Source organism: Papio anubis, chromosome 20, assembly GCF_008728515.1.
Source record: "Papio anubis isolate 15944 chromosome 20, Panubis1.0, whole genome shotgun sequence".
In the NCBI taxonomy this organism is placed as follows: Eukaryota; Metazoa; Chordata; class Mammalia; order Primates; family Cercopithecidae; genus Papio; species Papio anubis.
The window spans coordinates 4,406,370-4,422,764 of record NC_044995.1 but is presented as its reverse complement, the minus strand read 5'-3'; the positions used below and the strand labels follow the sequence as shown (position 1 = coordinate 4,422,764).

Genomic DNA, 16,395 nt, shown 5'->3' with positions numbered 1-16,395 from the left:
GGGGGTCTTTTAAACTTGGTCTTTGCATCCACCAGGCCCAGCAGAGGTCCCTCCCCAGCACACACTCTGACCCCAGCACACAACCTGACGCAATGGGGTGCCAAGGAGACGCCCCAACAATCGAGGAGGAAACCGGGGAGCCGGGCTGTTGTTGTAAACACAGCCGCCCCACCCGAACGGAAACACCTGCGGCCGAGGGGAGGGGGCCGTGACCTCCCATCCCCCTCTGGGTCTCCGTCCCCTCCCTCTGGAGTCCACACTCCCCCTCTGCCCCTCTCTGGATCTCTACTGCCCCTAGCATAGGGTGGGGTGGGTGTGCAGTTTCTGCGACTCAGGGCGGCGTCCCCCAACCTGTCCCTGCCCCTTCCTGCCCTCTTTGATGCGGCCCCACTTCCTCTGGCAGGAACCCCCGCCCTCCCTGGACCTGGGTATAAGGCAGGGACTGGGCCCACGGGGAGGCGGCGTCCCCGAGACAGCAGCGGCAGCGGCGGCTCCTCTCCCCATGGCCCTGTCTCCCAACCCTTGTACCAGTGCTGGGCTCAGACCCTGGTACAGGCCTGGGGGACAGGGACCTGGGGACCCCGGCACCGGCAGGCCCGAAAGAGGTCAGCAGGCATTCAGACCTCCCTTCCCTGTACCCCCATCTCTGCTGCTGCTTTGATGCAGGTCTCTCCCCTTTGGGTCCCACAGACCCTCTGGTGTGCTCCTGCCTTGCTGCCCCCTCACCCCACGCCTGTCATCCCACCTCTGTGATGCGCAAAGTGCACCTGTTTCTATCGTACCTGCCTCTCCCGGTGGTCTCTGTGCTCTCCCCAGCTCTGCAAAACCCTTCCTCCCCATGTGCCACAACCCTGGGCCACCGTGTCCGTCCTGCCCTGTTCCTCCCAAGGCCCCCATCTCTGCGGCCCCTGGGTGTTGGGCCATCTCCGGGCGCTTCCTACTCACTTCCTTCCCAGCAGCCTGGGCCCCGGTGCCACTGAGTGGGCTCCAGGGCAGCGTCATGATGCCACTTGCCCACACCACCAATCTCCTTACTTCGATTTTGAGGCAGCCGGTGCAAAGGAAGTTTCTAGAATCTGAGATCTGGAACTCGGCTACTCACTGGGACTCCAGGTGGAGGACTTGGCCTCTCCCAGGTAACTTTCCTCATATGCAAATAGGCATGGTGCCCAACTAGGAGTGGGTGGTGGGTGCATGGGGCCCCCTCCTTGGCTCTAAGCAAGGATAGGAAGCCCAGGCTGAAATCAAGAGCTTTACAGTTCACAGCCAGACAACAGGGACTCAGCACATCGCACTCTACTTGGGTGAGCCCATGCCCACAGCAGGCGGGCTGTAGCTTCCCCTCCCCCCCACCCGAGGTGGTCAGGAAAGAGACAGACCAGGGCCTGGAGGACCCAGGGGCCTCCGCCCTCACTAACTTCCTCCCCAGAGACCGGAGGGCGGGGGAGGACAGCACACCAGGTAATCAGCCTTATTCAGACACCAAAAAGGTGACAAGGACCAAAAAAGGACACCCAGGGGAAGACAGGCATCTCAGGCTCCACTGTCCTCACCCACAGACACGGGCAGGAGGCCTGACAGCAGCCTTGCTCAATTCCCCGAGGGACACCCCCATCCCCCCAGTGCTCTGGTAAAGGCACAGAGATCCCAAGTCTGGCCTGGGAATGAGAAAATAACTTTATTTCATCGTGGGGAGCGGGCTGATGTCCAGCCTCAGAACTTCTGGAACTGCTTCTTGGTGCCAGCAGCCTTGGTGACCTTGAGCACGTTGAAGCGCACTGTCTTGCTCAGGGGCCGACACTCACCCACTGTGACGATGTCACCGATCTGGACGTCCCTGTGGAGGCAGGTAAGGCCATGTCCTCAGGAGGGGCCACCCCGGCGGACCCCAGGAGGCCCTCCCTCCCCTTCGCCAGGCTGAAGGCTCTCTGCTTTGGCTCTACCAAACCCTAACCAAGATCTATTTGCCAATTCAACCTCCCTCTCATTCTTTGGTACAAACTTTGTGCCAAGTACCAAGCTCAACGCTGTACACAGAGCAGGCGACCACCCTTCTGAGGACTGCTGGGGTGGACGAGCTCCATTTCACAACCAAACTGGAGGCCCCCAGGTTGTCAGTGGCCTCCTCACCACCCCACTCCAGCAGAGCAGCAGGGGGATCCTGTAGCACCCACGACCACAGGCCCCTTACCGCTCAGCATCAGTTCGGGCCACCCTCCTCCCTGCCCACAGGACTTCTCACCTTGCTCCCAAGATCCTCCCGCCCAGAGGGCCACCATTATCAGCTGCCCACATCCCCACCCTCATTGTACCTGGCTGACATCTGGCACCCACCCTGCCTGAAGGTGCCCTCTGAGGAAGCAGGACTTTGTCCCTGGCTCACCACCGAACCCCCAGCATCTCACACCAAACCTGGCACGTGATAAGCTCTAAATAAAACACGCTGAGGGAATGAACAAACGTTTAATTCCAACATTTCTGAGGTTCCCATCTGGTGTAACCTTTTGGTTCCAAGGCACCTGTCTATTACAGGTTCAGCACCCCTAATCCAAAAATTCTGAAATGCTGCAAAATCTGAATTTTGTGTGTGTGTGTCTGGGAGAGACAGGGTCTTACTCTGTTGCCCAGGCTGGAGAGTAGTGGTGCCATCTCGGCTCACTGCAGCCTCCTCTTTCTGGGCTCAAGCAATCCTCCCACCCCAGCCTCCTGAGGACCTGAGACTATAGCACATGCTACCACACCTGGCAAACTTTTGTATTTTCTGTAGTGGGTTTTGCCATGTGCCCAGGCTGGTCTCAAACTCCTGGGCTCAAGGGATCCTCTTGCCTCAGCCTCCTACAGTGCTAGGATGACTGGCTTGAGCCCGGTGCCCAGCTAAAATCAGACATTTTTTGTGTACCAGCATGACACCTTTGCTTTCCCATGGTTCAATGTATGCAAACTTTGTTTCACACACAGAATTATAAAATGTACTGCGTAAGATTACTTTCAGGCTATGTGAGTAAGATGGACATGAAACAAATGAGCTTCGTGTTTAGACCTATGTCATATGTCACATTCCCAAAACATCTCATTATGCATATGAGAACATTCCAAAATCTGGTCCCAAGCGTTTCAGACAGCGATATTCAACCTGTGGAACACTTTGATTCTGAAGAACATGTAATATAGAAATCCTGAGACTCTGGGGCTTCCCAGAGATGCCACCTCAGTCACCCACTCCCTCAGTTGGCCTTAAATTGGCCTGAGCAACCTGATGGGCCACTGTGCTCACCTGAAGCAGGGGGACAGGTGCACAGACATGTTCTTGTGGCGCTTCTCGAAGCGGTTGTACTTGCGGATGTAGTGGAGGTAGTCTCGGCGGATGACAATGGTCCTCTGCATCTTCATCTTCGTCACCACACCTAGGAGCAGGGGCAGATCCTAGGTCAAGTCCCATGGGAAAGAGGGCCATGGGTAACCTGGGGCATGCTAGGAGTCAGCAGCAGCTGAGCAGGAATCCCAAGAAGCCCTGTTTCCGGCATCAGTTTTAACCAAGTGGCTTTCTCAGCAGTGCCCACGTGGGCATCTGAAGACCATCGTGAAAACCGACATCATCTGCCAATGCCCCTGCCTGTACCCACAAGTTTGCATTCCCAACCACCTCTCTCACCCAGGACCCAGGAGTCTGGGCCCCAAGCCCCTTCTTTATTTCAGGCCCCAGACACCAAGAACTCCCGCACTTACCAGAGAGGATCCGCCCTCGAATGGAGACATTACCAGTGAAGGGGCATTTCTTGTCAATGTAAGTGCCCTCAATAGCCTGAACGGATAGGAAAGAGAAAAGAGTGAGCCTTGGGCAGGCGGTTCCTGAAAAGAGCCGGGGGCGTGGCCCCAGGGAAGAGAACTACAATTCCCATCAGCCCCGGGACCGGCCACTCAGACGCAACTCGATGTGGGCACACGTGCAGGGACGCCACGGTCCCCTTCTTTCTTCTGAGGTTCCCCGCACCTCTTTGGGTGTCTTGAAGCCCAGACCGATGTTCTTGTAGTACCGCGGGAGCTTCTCCTTGCCAGTTTCTCCCAGCAGGACCCTCTTCTTGTTTTGAAAGATGGTCGGCTGCTTTTGGTAGGCACGCTCAGTCTACAGGTATGAGAAAACTGATGAGCTGCTAAGTTTGGAGCCGGCAGCAACCAGCCCTAGAGACCTTCCCAGAACCTCCCAGACCCCATTCTCTACATTTACTTGCAAAGCGCTGGCCTCCAAGGCCTGGTGCTCCAGAATCACCCTCTAAGACACGACCACCCCGACCTTACCTGTAATTCATACTCAGATCTAAACCCGAGGTTATTTCAATTTATATACTCCAGAAGGCCTCCCAGGGCTTGCAAAATTCATCCTCTACACCAGGACCACCCCTCTCACACCCTGGACATCTTTCAGCGAGGATCACTCTCCAAGACCCAAGGTCGCCCACCCAGGATTCACTCCTTATGTGGTACATAAAAACTCAGAATTAAATACCAAACGGCAGGCTCCTTGGATTCGCCCTTAGGAGTCCTTTTCCATAGAATTAACCCTTAAGACCGGAAAACTCCAAGAATACCTTCTTAAACTTGGTTTTTAAGAAGGTAAGTCCTAAAACGCTTGAGCCTCCATTAACGCCCGAAGCCCCCAGGAATTAGGAAGCACTCGTCTAGAAAAAGGCAAAAGCATGCGCCCTCCGCCCCAGCTAATCTCTAGAAAATAATCACGGACGCCCGGAATTAACCCGCGAACTTGGGCGCCCGGCTCTGCCCTCCCAGATACGCCCCTGAAGGCCAGGGCGGACCCTGCAGCCTGACACCAAGCCTCGAGCCCACACCTGAATGTCCGCCATCTTCCCGGCCGGCCTGAAAAAAGAAAGCGGCAGTGGCGTCCGGGTTTCCTTATCGACTACGCAGGGGCTGGAGAGGAACTTACGTAAGGAGCGGCGTACACGGCCTTGGGCGGGGCCTCGAGCGCGACTCTGATTGACAGGCTGCACTTCAACCAGCAGGCGGTTCGGGGACCGCGAAGGACTGACGGGCGGGAAGTGGTGGATACTGTCTCGCGAGAGTCTTAGGCCCCACGGCGCCGGGCGCGATTATTCAGGCTGGTAAGATGTGAGCAGCCTTCAGCCCGCCCGTATTATCGCGAGAGTCGTACGGAGTCCGTCCTGTTTCTGCGCGGCGTAGGCTCCCGTGGGATTTGGATACAGCGTGGCTGTGTTCGTTCGGCCTTCAAACTGGATGAGGCGGCGGCCGTCTTTTTGAAGGGCAGGCCGCCGGAGAGTGCTAGGAGCATGTGTGGCGGTGTCGCCATCTTTGTTAGGGGCAGGAGCTGCCCACGAGCTTTCAGAAGTGCAGTGAAAGTTACTCTCGCCGAGTGCAGTGGCCGCGCCTGTAATCCCAACACTTTGGGAGGTCGAGGCAGGAGGATCGCTTGAGCCGGGGAGGGCATGGCTGCAGTGAGCTATGATTGCGCCACTGCATTCCAGCCTGGGCGACGGAGCGAGCTCGTCTCAAAAAAAAGGAAAAAAAAAAAAAGAGAAAGCAAGCTACTCTTCTCATTTCATCCGCAGATGGTGATTTAATTGGTGCCAGGGGTTGCGGTGGAGCGATCCTTCTGCTGGTTTTCTGTCGATAACAGGATCGTCTAGTAGAACTTTATGTGATGGAAATGTTCTGTATCTGCGCTGGTGGATACAGTAGTGACTGGCACTCGAAACGTGACTTTTACCACTGAGGACCTAATTTTTTTTTTTCTTGAAATGGAGTCTTGCCCTGTTACCCAGGATGGGGTGCAGTGGCGCGATATGAGCTCACTGCAACCTCCGCCTCCAGGATTCAAGCGATTCTCCTGCCTCAGCTTCCTGAGTAGCTGGGATTACAGGCACGCGCCACCACGCCAGGCTAATTTTTGTATTTTTAGTAGAGATGGGGTTTTGCTATGTTGGCCAGGCTGGTCTCGAACTCATGGCTTCAGGTGATCCACCCGCCTTGGCCTCGGAAAGTGCTGGGATTACAGGCATGAGCCACCGCACCCAGCCGAGGACCTAAAATTTTAAATTTGACTGTGTTATATCTAAATAGCCACATGTGGCTAAAGGCTACTGTGTTGAACAGCGCAAGTCTAAATAGCTGAATAATGACAATATTTTATGTATTTTTAGAGACTCCCTAGGGTCTCTGTCGCCCAGGTTAGAGTGCAGTGGCTCAATCATAGCTAACTGCAACCTCGACCACCCCAGCCTCAGGTAGTCCTCCCACCTCAGCCTCCCAAGTAGCTGGGACTACGTGTGTGTGTCACCATGCCCAGCTAATTTATTTTATTTTTAGTAGAGACAAGGTCTCACCATATTACCCAGACTGGTCTCCAACTCCTGGGCTCGAGTGATTCTCCGGAGGCCTCCCAAAGTTCTGGGAACACGTGTGAGACGGCACCCAGCCTCACTCTATTCATATTTAAGTGCTCAGTAGCCACAGGTGGGGTTAGTGGCTTGTGTATTGTCTATCAATTAGTGCAGCTATAGAACATTTAAAAAAAAAAAAAAAAAAAAAAGGCCGGGCGTGCTGGCTCATCCCTGTAGTCCCAGCACTTTGGGAGGCCGAGGCGGGCGGATCACGAGGTCAGGAGTTCGAGACCAGTCTGGCCAACATGGTGAAACCCCGTCTCTACTAAAAATATAAAAATTAGCTGCCGGGCGCGGTGGCTCACGCCTGTAATCCCAGCACTTTGGGAGGCCGAGGCGGGCGGATCACAAGGTCAGGAGATCGAGACCACAGTGAAACCCCGTCTCTACTAAAAATACAAAAAATTAGCCGGGCGCGGTGGCGGGCGCCTGTAGTCCCAGCTACTCAGGAGGCTGAGGCAGGAGAATGGCGTGAACCCAGGAGGCGGAGCTTGCAGTGAGCCGAGATCGCGCCACTGCTCTCCAACCTGGGCGACAGCGTGAGACTCCGTCCAAAAAAAAAAAAAAAAAATTAGCTGGGCATGGTGGCACGAACCTGTAGTCCCAGCTACCTTGGAGGCTGAGGTAGAAGAATCATTTGAATCCGGGAGGCGGAGGTTGCAGTGAGCTGAGATCGTGCCACTGCACTCCAGCCTGGGTGACAGACTGAGACTCCATCTCTCCCCCCCCCAAAAAAAAATACCAAGTTTTGCTGGACAGTGCTGTTATAGACAGAGGTTTTCTGTGTGTGTGTGTGTGTGTGTGTGTTTGTTATCTCAAAAGTCTTGGTGCTTTTTTATTTTATTTTTGGGATGGAGTCTCGCTCTCTTGCCCAGGCTGGAGTGCAGTGGCACAATCTCGACTCACTGCAACTTCCGCCTCCTGGGTTCAAGTGATTCTCCTGCTTCAGCCTCCAGAGTAGTTGGGATTATAGGCATGCGCCACCATGCCTAATATTTTGTATTTTTAATAGAGATGGGGTTTCACCATGTTGGCCAGGCTTGTCTGCAACTGCTGACTGTTTTAATTTAAATTAATTTGGCACTAACTGTTTTGATTTAATTTAATGTAACTTAATTTGGGAGAGCTAAGTAATTAAACATGAGGCCAAAGTACATAAGAAAGTGGCAGTCTTTTATTGCAAATATGCACACACTCTCGGACGAGGTTCTCTGGTCCTCAGGTGTGGGGGGCCAGGGAAGTCGCGCCGGCGCTCTCGGGTGATGTTCTCCGGTCCACAAATGCGGGGGCCGAAGAAGTCACGCTGGCTCCTGCCAGTGGCAGACTTTTATGCATTGGTACTGGAAGGGGGAGGGCAGTGGGCAGGATAAGGGCGTGATAGGGGCATCTCCATAGGCGTGGCCGGGTAAGTTTTGATCTCTTCGGATTGACATCACCTGGAGCATGCTCGGTTGATCTGCATCTTCCCGCGCGCGGGAAAGTTGGTGAGGAAGAACCCGGAAGCAACAGGGACTGCTCCATCTTGTTCACCTTCCTCCATCTTGTCCCTTTTCCTTCACCCAAACACTGACCTCAAGTGATCCACCTGCCTTGGCCTCCCAAAGTGCTGGGATTATAAGTGTGAGCCACTGTGCCTGGCCGTATTTATTTAATTTTAAACAGGATCTCATCTCACTCTGTTGACCAAGCTCTAGTGCAGTGGTGTGATCACATCTCACTACAGCCTCAACCTCCCTGGCTCAAGCAATCCTCCCATCTCAGAATCCCAAGTAGCTGGGACCACAGGCACCCACCAACATGCTCAGCTTAATATTTTTGGTAGATATGGGGTCTGTCTGTATTGCCCAGACTGGTCTTGAATTCTTGGGCTCAAGGGATCTTCCTGCCTTAGCCTCCTGAGTAGCTGGGACCACAGGCATATGCCAACCATGCCTGGCTAATTTTTTTTTTTTTTTTTTTTTTTTTTTTTGAGACGGAGTCTCTCGCCGTCTCCCCCGGCCGGGCTGGAGTGCAGCGGCACGATCTCAGCTCACTGCAAGCTCCACCCCCCCAGGTTCATGCCATTCTCCTGCCTCAGCCTCCTGTGTAGCTGGGACTACAGGAGCCCGCCACCACGCCCGGCTAATTTTTTTGTATTTTTAGTAGAGACGGGGTTTCACCGTGTCGGCCAGATGGTCTAGATCTCCTGACCTCGTGATCCGCCTGCCTCGGCCTCCCAAGTGCTAGGATTACAGGCATAAGCCAACATGCCCGCCCCATGCCTGGCTAATTTTTAAAAAATGTCTTGGCCAGGCATGGTGGCTCACACCTGTAATCCCAGCACTTTGGGATCTCAGCACTCCAGGATGAGTAACAGAGTGAGACGCTGTCTCAAAAACAAAAAGTTCTTGTTAACTCAGAGTCTCCCTATGTTGCCCCCTCTGGACTCGAACTCCTGGACTCAAGCCAGTCCTCCCACTTCCAATGGTTGGGGTTACAGGTGTGAGCCACCACATCATGTAAGAGGTTTTTGTTTTTTTTTTTTTGAGACGCAGTTTCAGTCTTGCCCCCAGGCTGGAGTGCAGTGGCGAGATCTTGGCTCCCTGCAACCTCGGCCTCCCGGATTCAAGTGATTCTCCGGCCTCAGCCTCCTGACTAGCTGGGATTACAGGTGCCCACTGGCACGTCCAGCTAATTTTTGTATTTTTAGTCGAGATGAAGTTTCACCATGTTGGCCAGGCTGATCTCAAACTCCTGGCCTCAAGTGATCCTCCTGCCTTGGCCTCCCAAAATGCTGGGATTACAGGCATGAGCCACCGCTCCTGGGCAAGAGTTCTTTATAGCAGGATACAAGACCTTCAAATAGAGATGACTTATATTTTCTCCCAGTCTGTGACTTGTCTTTCCTGATGGTGTCTTCTCAAAATCTTAAAAATTTTTAGCTGGGTGCGGTGGCTCACGCCTATAATCCTAGCACTTTGGGACGCTGAGGCGGGCGGATCACAAGGTCAAGAGATCGAGACCATCCTGGCCCAAATGGTGAAACCCCATCTCTACTAAAAATACAAAACTTAGCTGGGTGTGTTGGTACGTGCCTGCGGTCCCAGCTACTAGAGAGGCTGAGGCAGGAGGATCACTTGTACTCAGAAGGCAGAGGTTGCAGCGAGCCAAGATCATGTGAGACTCTGTCTCAAAAAAAAAAAAAAAATTTAAGTTTTTTAAAGCCCACTTTCCCATTTGCTAATGGATCATGCTTTTGGAGGGTAATTGTACTATTTCACATGGAGTTTGTGAAGTTTAAGATTATGCTTTAAAGCCGGAGTTGGCCGGGCGCGGTGGCTCAAGCCTGTAATCCCAGCACTTTGGGAGGCCAAGACAGGTGGATCACGAGGTCAGGAGATCGAGACCATCCTGGCTAACACGGTGAAACCCCGTCTCCACTATAAAATACAAAAAACTAGCCAGGCGAGGTGGCGGGCGCCTGTAGTCCCAGCTACTTGGGAGGCTGAGGCAGGAGAATGGCGTAAACCCGGGAGGCGGAGCTTGCAGTGAGCTGAGATCCGGCCACTGTGCTCCAGCCTGGGCAACAGAGTGAGACTCCATCTCAAAAAAAATAAATAAATAAATAAAATAAATAATAATAATAAAGCCGGAGGCGGTGGCTCATGCCTGTAATCCCAGCACTTTGGGAGGCCAAGGCAGGCGGATCACAAGGTCAGCTGATTGAGACCATCCTGGTGAACACGGTGAAACTGTCTCTACTGAAAATACAAAAAAATTAGCCGGGTGTGGTGGCGGGCGCCTGTAGTCCCAGCTTCTAGGGAGGCTGAGGCAGGAGAATGGCGTTAACCCGGGAGGTGGCAGAGCTTGCAGTGAGTGGAGATCACGCCACTGCACTCCAGCCTGGGCGACAGAGCGAGACTCCGTCTCAAAAACAAAAAAAGCCCATGATGGAATGGTGTGGCAAGTTATAATCTGTCAACACAAAGCATAGCACTGTACACTCATCTTTCTCTGGGGTTATGTTGTACATGTAGTACACAACTACCAAAGGGTTATCCCTGAGTCTTGGCATCCAATTGCCAAGGACAGCATGAATCCAGCTTCCTTTACTTCACAGCATGTTTACCTTTTAGTATTTAGGCTGAGTGTGGTAAAGCCCTGGGTATGACGTATTACGTGACCTGACTGCTGGATATCAGTAAAATGGGAATGGGGCCCACCCCAGCAAGCTTTGACCTGGGACATTTTATTAAATTGCTACCAAGTACTAAATGCTCTGTATCAATGCCCTTTCCAGGATTCAGACTGGCAGACCTAATAGGTTTTATGCATAAAGCCTAGCATTATGTTATTCCAGTGCTTATCATTTGCAAAATGCTTGTTTCTACAGACTGCTGTGACTACATCAGCCTGGCAGTGGGGGGATGGGTCCATACTTTGCAGCTGAATTAGAATGAGTTTTACATTAACTGGAAAGCGCCAGGTACTGCCAACCACAATTACTTGGTTTGTAAATGGTGTATATAAAGGATAATTCAATTTAGGGCAAGTTACAATTACTTTTTTGTGTATTAGCACAGCCTGTTCTACCCTCTTCAAGCTCCTCACGCCCCCGTTTGCCAGGGGCCTGCCTCCACAGCAGACACAGTGCAAAGACGCCAGATTTCGTTAAAAGCAATTTATTTCTCATTACAAAATACAGGTGAGGAGCACAGCGATGCCTGTAACCCCATGGTTGCGCATCTTCCCAGTCTATTTCTGCTTCTAGAAATACCCTGTGTACAACAGCAAGCTCATGCTGTTCCCAAGTGCTTGCACATTCTAACAGCTGCAGAGTATATGACCAGGTGGAAAGTCCAACGGATGCCCCACTCACAAGGTAGGACCCTCCAGCCCATCTTCTGGCTCCCTTTTGCTAACAGTAACTGGTTGCTCTTCCTATTGGTCATAGATAAATGACAGCTGCACAATTCTCTGAGTGCTTTCAAGCAACCTCGGGAGGCAGTGACTAAGACCCTTTCCTTGCTCCCAGCTTCCTATGTCCCCGGCCGCCTGTGGCACCTGGACTACTGCTGCCCCTGGGTCCCGCACATTCCAGGGCGACGATGGAGGAAGGGCAGGCCACGCATGAGGAATTAACAGTCTTTATTGGGCTCAGACCAGGAGTCCGTGGGTCTTGAGGACCTGTGTGTATTTGTCAATTTTCTTCTCCACGTTCTTCTCGGCCTGTTTCCGTAACCTCTGCCAAGAATAAGTGCAGGTGGTGGTGGTCAGGAGGGGTTCGACTGCCTGCATTACACGGACTCCATCCCACCCCAACCCCGGCTGGTCCTTTGCCAGTTAAGAGTCCTCTGTGGGCAAGACAGCACCTGTCAGGCCCATCCAAGAGTGAGATGCCCCCTCAGCACCAGCCTGTCCTCACCATGAGCTGCTTCTTCTTCCTGTAGTGGATCTTGGCTTTCTCTTTCCTCTTCTCCTCCAAGGTGGCTGTCACTGCCTGGTACTTCCAGCCAACCTCGTGAGCCAGGCGCCCCAGATAGGCAAACTGGGGGTTGAAGATATGAAGTTGTAAGGACATCTAAGCCCCCACACCCCGAGGAGCCGGAGCTGGTGAGAGCTGGGAGGTGAGTGACAACTGGGGATACAACGCAGCTACTCCCTGCAGGCCTGTTAGAAAACCACCCACCCGACCCTCCTGGCATCAGCTAAGCCGTCGGCATTGTCGCCATTCCCGCAGGGACATCCGCAGACCATCGTGAGATAAGGACATCATCTGCCAGGCTCCGGGCCCCAGGGTCCCTCAGCAGGCCTGAAATCCCCAAACTAGATGCAGCGTAAGCTGGGACTCACCTTTCTTGTAGGCTTCAGACGCACGACCTTGAGGGCAGCAGGAACCACCATCCGCTTTTTCTGTTAAAGAAAGAGAGGGGCTCAGAGCCCTGGAGGGACAGAGAGGGAAGGGGGTTGGCTGGGCAGGCGTCTCAGCCAGTGCTGCTTTCATGAGGATCAAACAATGTAGGTAATTGCGGAACATCACAGACGCCACAGGCAAGGCTGCTGCCTTGTGGGGAAGCTGGCACAGCTCACCTTGTCGTAGGGCGGTGGGATGCCGTCAAACACCTTGAGGCGGTCCAGGGCAGCCTGGCCTCGCTTGGTCTTGTGAGGCAGCATGCCTGTTGGGTGACGGACAGCAGGCCCGGTCAGAGGGGCTCATAAGGACAGCCACCCTCCCCGCTGAGGTGGGCCCACGGGTGGCCTCAGATGGTAGTGCATGTGGAGTCATCTCATGGTCGAGAAACTCGAATGTGAGTGGGAGAAGTTCTCATCACCGGCCGCCTGCCCGTCACCACCTGCAGTCCCCACGCCCCGCTCACCTCGCACGGTCCGCCAGAAGATGCGGCTGGGGGCCCGGAAGTGGTAGGGGCCTCGGGAAGGGTTGGTGTTCATCCGCTTGCGGAGGAAAGCCAGGTACTTCACTAGGGAGAGGGGAGAGTGTGAGGCCCGCCCGGTCTACCAGCACCCCCAAAACCCCACTTCCAAGGGCCTTCTCAGGAACCCCAAGCAGTCTCTCCCAACACGACTGGAATTGCTTTCAGAGTCTCAACACCCCATTGGGAGACCCTCTCCAGTGCTCCTCCCAGGCCCTAACTTACACTTGTTTCTGTAGAAATTGCCAGAAATGTTGATGCCTTCGCAGCGTACGACCACCACCTTCCGGCCTACAAGGAGGGAAAGGGTTAGGAAGGGCCGAGCCACCTGAGGGTTCTCCCACCGCCTGTGCAGTTACTCTCCAGACACAGCGCAGTACTCGCCAGAGCTAAGTTCGTGTTTAAATGAAAAGCTAGCCTAATAGAAAACCACTTCTTGAGCCTGGAGTCCCCAACCCTGGGGAATAGTGGCTGGCAGGTCTCAGAGCGGTGCATGGGGTTGATCTCATGGCCGTGAGACTCAAACGAAAGATGGTGAATGTTGCTCATCACCGACCGCCAGCGGGGGCCCATGACAAGGGGGGGCCGCGAGCAGCGACTTACCCAGCAGTACCTGTTTAGCCACGATGGCCGCCAGGCGGCCCAGGAGATGGCCTCGACCATCGAGCACCAGGACCTGTGGGAGACAAAGGCAAGAGGGCTCAGAGACAAGGACAATCTTTCTGTGATTGTCCTCACAAGCAAGCATTCCCTTCTTTTGCCCAGCCAACAAGGTGCCTTGCACCCAGCCATCTGAGCTGGGAACTATGCACTAGAGCCCCACTCTACAGATGAGGGAACCGGCTGAGAAAGCAAGGCTGCCTCAGGATCAGTGAGCGAACAGTGTAAGGGGCCTGAACCCCCTATCTCACTTCTTCTATGAGTATGATTTTACACTCAGATTGCATTTTGCAAAGCAACAGGATTTGAATGAAGACCAGCAAGGCTCTGCCCCCTGACTATCCAGTTACAAGACCTTGAAGCTAATAAACTGTAGGATTTGTTTTTGAGACAGGGTCTTGCTGTTGCACAGGCTGTCGACCTCCCAGGATCAAGCCATCCTCCTACCGGGGCCTCATGAGTAGCTGGGACTACAGGCACACACCACCACACGCAGTAAATTTTTGTACTTTTGTTGAGTCAGGGTTTTGTTATGTTGCCTAGGCTGCTCTTGTACTCCTGGCTCAAGTGATCCGCCTGCCTCAGCCTTCCAAAATGCTGGGGTTACAGGCTTGAGCCACCGTGGCCAATCAATTGTAGCATAACACAATCTAATTCTCTTCTAAGGCACAGGGTCTTCCTACCACGAATTTAATTTGGAAGAAAACCGAATTTCAGGTGGGATGAGATCAGGTAGTCAAAAGTCCATGCTAGCTCTGCTATAGAGTCACTCTGCTTTCCCGGGTAAACTGCTCAGACACCAAACCTCAGCTTCCTACAGGGCAGAAATCCTGGCCGGGCGCGGGGGCTCACGCCTGTAATCCCAGCATTTTGAGAGGCCTAGGCGGGCAGATCACTTGAGGTCAGGAGTTCGAGACCATCCTGGTGAATAGAGTGAAACCCTGTCTCTACTAAAAACACAAAAATCAGCTGAGCGTCGTGGCGGGCCCCTGCAGTCCCAGCTACTCGGGAGGCTGAGGCAGGAGAATCACTTGAACTCGGGAAGCAGAGGTTGCAATGATCCAAGATCACACCATTCCACTCCAGCCTGGGCGTCACAGTGAGACTCCGTCTCAGAAAATAACTAAAAGAGTAGAAATCCTCATTGTTTTAATGCAAAAACATAAAGCACACACTTGTTATTACACAGGCTTTGTAAGCGTTGGTACAAAGAATCTAAATCCAAACAGACTTCCTGAAGTCGTCACCTTGGCCAAAAATCACCAATCACGAAGCTTTAATTTCCTCCTCTGTAAAAGAAGGATACCCTATCTACCTCGAGAATATCGTTAAGCGAACTACGCAAATCATTGCAAACTATGCTGGGCACAAAGACACAGGCTTGGTGAACACAACCCGCCTAGATTGGCCTGGCTCTGAAATGTCCGCCCCCGCCCCAACCACAGACAAAAAAACCTTTCCAGGGCCAACCCCTCCTTTATACTTAAGTAGCTACACCAGGAGCCAGGGAAAGGACCCCTAGGTGTCTGCAAGCCCAAAAGATGTTCCAACCTTGTGGAACCATTCATCACAGCTCTCGAGTTCCAGTAACACGCCTCAGGACAATCGCCAATCCCCAAAACCAGGGAAAACGGGTTCATTCCTGAGTATCCGGCAGCCAACACAGCTCTCTCGACCCCCCGCAGAAAGGCATTGAGAATTAAAACAACCGGAGCGCCAGGGGACCCCGATTAACACCTCCACGTGAGATCAAAGTAGCCCGCGCACTGGGCGGGATGAAAATGCCTTCCATTTTGGCCAAAACTCATTGCCCCGACACCGCCCGGTCACACTTCCGCGCGTTCCTCATCGCTGAGGGCACACAAAGGTCCAATTCGGTCAAGACTCGACCCCAGGGACCCCAGCCACTACCCGAGTTCAAGGTAAGCGAAGTCTAGTTGTAAAATACCTGTCCTGTCGTGGAAGCTCCGTCACCCTCACCTCGAGAAGGAAATGCCGCATTGTAGCCAACCCTTAGGCCTAAAGGGAGTCGCGGCATTTCCTACAGATGCCCCTTATCCTAAAAGACTTCCATTTTGCTTAATTGTGGACGTTAAGCTCCACAAAACATGTAGGAGAACAGAGAGGGTGCAACCCCATTCCGGCCTGGATCCCACCCGGCCCCGTGCGACCCCGTGCCGCCCCGGCCCGCGCGGAGCCCGCACCTGCACCTCCGCCATCTTCGGCAGCCGCCTGGGAAAGGAGGAGGTCTTGTCGCAGGGTTTCTTATCCCTTGAAACAGGGGCGGCAGAAGTGACGCAACGCGGACTGCGCGAACAGCTTTCTGTGTTTTCATTGGTCAAAGCGTTCTGCGCGTGCGCAGAGATTCCCCAGGGAAGGCGGGTCCTCTTCCGAATGTCCAATCCGGACATTCTTCCGGTTGGACCCTTCGCAGTCCGCGCTGTGCCCTGCGAGAGATCACGTGGGGGCGTGGAGGCGGTGCTGCTGGGGCGCTGCCGTCCAGCCTCGGCGGCCATGTTTTTGAGAGGCTGTTCATCTCGTTCAGACGCCCTGTCCGCCATGTTTGTGAGGGGAAGCGGCATTACCCTTTCAAGCGACTGAAGGCTGCAGGGCTTCTGGTGGCCCGCAGGGGGAGACCAGACCCGCCAGGCCCGCCCTTCCGCGCACAGTTCAGGCTTACTTTATTTTCTGAGACAGGATGTCGCTCTGTCGTCCAGGCCGGAGTGCAGTGGGGCGATCCTGGCTCACCGCAGCCTCGACTTCCCGGGCTCAAGGGTTATATATATATTTATTTTGTTGTTGTTGTTGTTGTTGTGGCCCGGGCTTGGGGGGAGTCTTGACATGTTTGGCCAGGCTGGTCTCGAATTCCTGGGCTCAAGCGATCCTCCCGTTTCAGCCTCCCAAAGTGCTGG

The 16,395-nt window shown here is 53.7% G+C and overlaps 2 protein-coding genes, 1 long non-coding RNA gene and 5 other non-coding genes across 10 annotated transcripts; 1 reads left to right on the top strand and 7 right to left on the bottom strand.

The window, feature by feature from the left end:
* Positions 1-474: 474 nt before the first annotated feature.
* On the top strand, positions 475-2,456 carry LOC110741949. The gene is made up of 3 exons (XR_002519022.2): positions 475-1,136; positions 1,697-1,849; positions 2,233-2,456. It is a non-coding gene; the product is annotated as an uncharacterized LOC110741949 (long non-coding RNA).
* RPS11 (ribosomal protein S11) lies at positions 1,655-4,957 on the bottom strand. Its single transcript, XM_003915900.4, has 5 exons — positions 4,845-4,957; positions 3,992-4,123; positions 3,727-3,802; positions 3,275-3,404; positions 1,655-1,837 (listed from the first exon to the last, which is right to left on the bottom strand). Exons 1-5 carry the CDS (start codon positions 4,857-4,859, stop codon positions 1,714-1,716), a joined length of 477 nt encoding a protein of 158 aa, XP_003915949.1. The 5' UTR covers positions 4,860-4,957; the 3' UTR covers positions 1,655-1,713.
* On the bottom strand, positions 3,515-3,602 carry LOC116271774. The gene has a single exon (XR_004180524.1). It is a non-coding gene; the product is annotated as a small nucleolar RNA SNORD35 (small nucleolar RNA).
* Positions 4,958-11,058: 6,101 nt separating the features above from the next.
* RPL13A (ribosomal protein L13a) lies at positions 11,059-15,778 on the bottom strand. Of its 3 annotated transcripts, none has more exons than XM_009194963.1 (8): positions 15,688-15,778; positions 13,437-13,499; positions 13,049-13,114; positions 12,770-12,871; positions 12,483-12,568; positions 12,246-12,305; positions 11,818-11,940; positions 11,059-11,636 (listed from the first exon to the last, which is right to left on the bottom strand). In XM_009194963.1, the coding sequence occupies exons 4-8, from the start codon at positions 12,840-12,842 to the stop codon at positions 11,550-11,552; spliced, it is 429 nt and encodes a 142-aa protein (XP_009193227.1). In that variant the 5' UTR covers positions 12,843-12,871; positions 13,049-13,114; positions 13,437-13,499; positions 15,688-15,778; the 3' UTR covers positions 11,059-11,549. The 3 variants fall into 3 exon arrangements, with proteins under 3 accessions (XP_009193227.1, XP_009193226.1, XP_021786997.1); XM_009194962.1 differs by having other exon boundaries at positions 13,427-13,499; positions 15,688-15,773; XM_021931305.1 differs by lacking the exon at positions 15,688-15,778 and adding an exon at positions 15,432-15,536 and having other exon boundaries at positions 13,427-13,499.
* LOC116271775 lies at positions 12,088-12,173 on the bottom strand. The gene has a single exon (XR_004180525.1). It is a non-coding gene; the product is annotated as a small nucleolar RNA SNORD35 (small nucleolar RNA).
* LOC116271771 lies at positions 12,370-12,440 on the bottom strand. Its single transcript, XR_004180522.1, has one exon. It is a non-coding gene; the product is annotated as a small nucleolar RNA SNORD34 (small nucleolar RNA).
* On the bottom strand, positions 12,647-12,731 carry LOC116271769. The gene has a single exon (XR_004180520.1). It is a non-coding gene; the product is annotated as a small nucleolar RNA Z195/SNORD33/SNORD32 family (small nucleolar RNA).
* Positions 13,299-13,382, bottom strand: LOC116271770. Its single transcript, XR_004180521.1, has one exon. It is a non-coding gene; the product is annotated as a small nucleolar RNA Z195/SNORD33/SNORD32 family (small nucleolar RNA).
* Positions 15,779-16,395: the final 617 nt, after the last annotated feature.

Bases quoted from the DNA above. Each gene is read 5' to 3' on its own strand.
- RPS11 (XM_003915900.4), bottom strand. The intron at 3,405-3,726 runs GTAAGTGCGGGA...CCCTGCTCCTAG, and splicing joins TCGAGGGCGGATCCTCTCTG to GTGTGGTGACGAAGATGAAG. The intron at 1,838-3,274 runs GTGAGCACAGTG...CTGCCTCCACAG, and splicing joins CACCTGTCCCCCTGCTTCAG to GGACGTCCAGATCGGTGACA.
- RPL13A (XM_021931305.1), bottom strand. From the start codon at position 15,521: ATGCCGCGACTCCCTTTAGGCCTAAGGGTTGGCTACAATGCGGCATTT. The intron at 12,306-12,482 runs GTGAGCTGTGCC...TTTCTTTAACAG, and splicing joins TCCCACCGCCCTACGACAAG to AAAAAGCGGATGGTGGTTCC. The intron at 11,941-12,245 runs GTGAGTCCCAGC...TTCAACCCCCAG, and splicing joins GTCTGAAGCCTACAAGAAAG to TTTGCCTATCTGGGGCGCCT.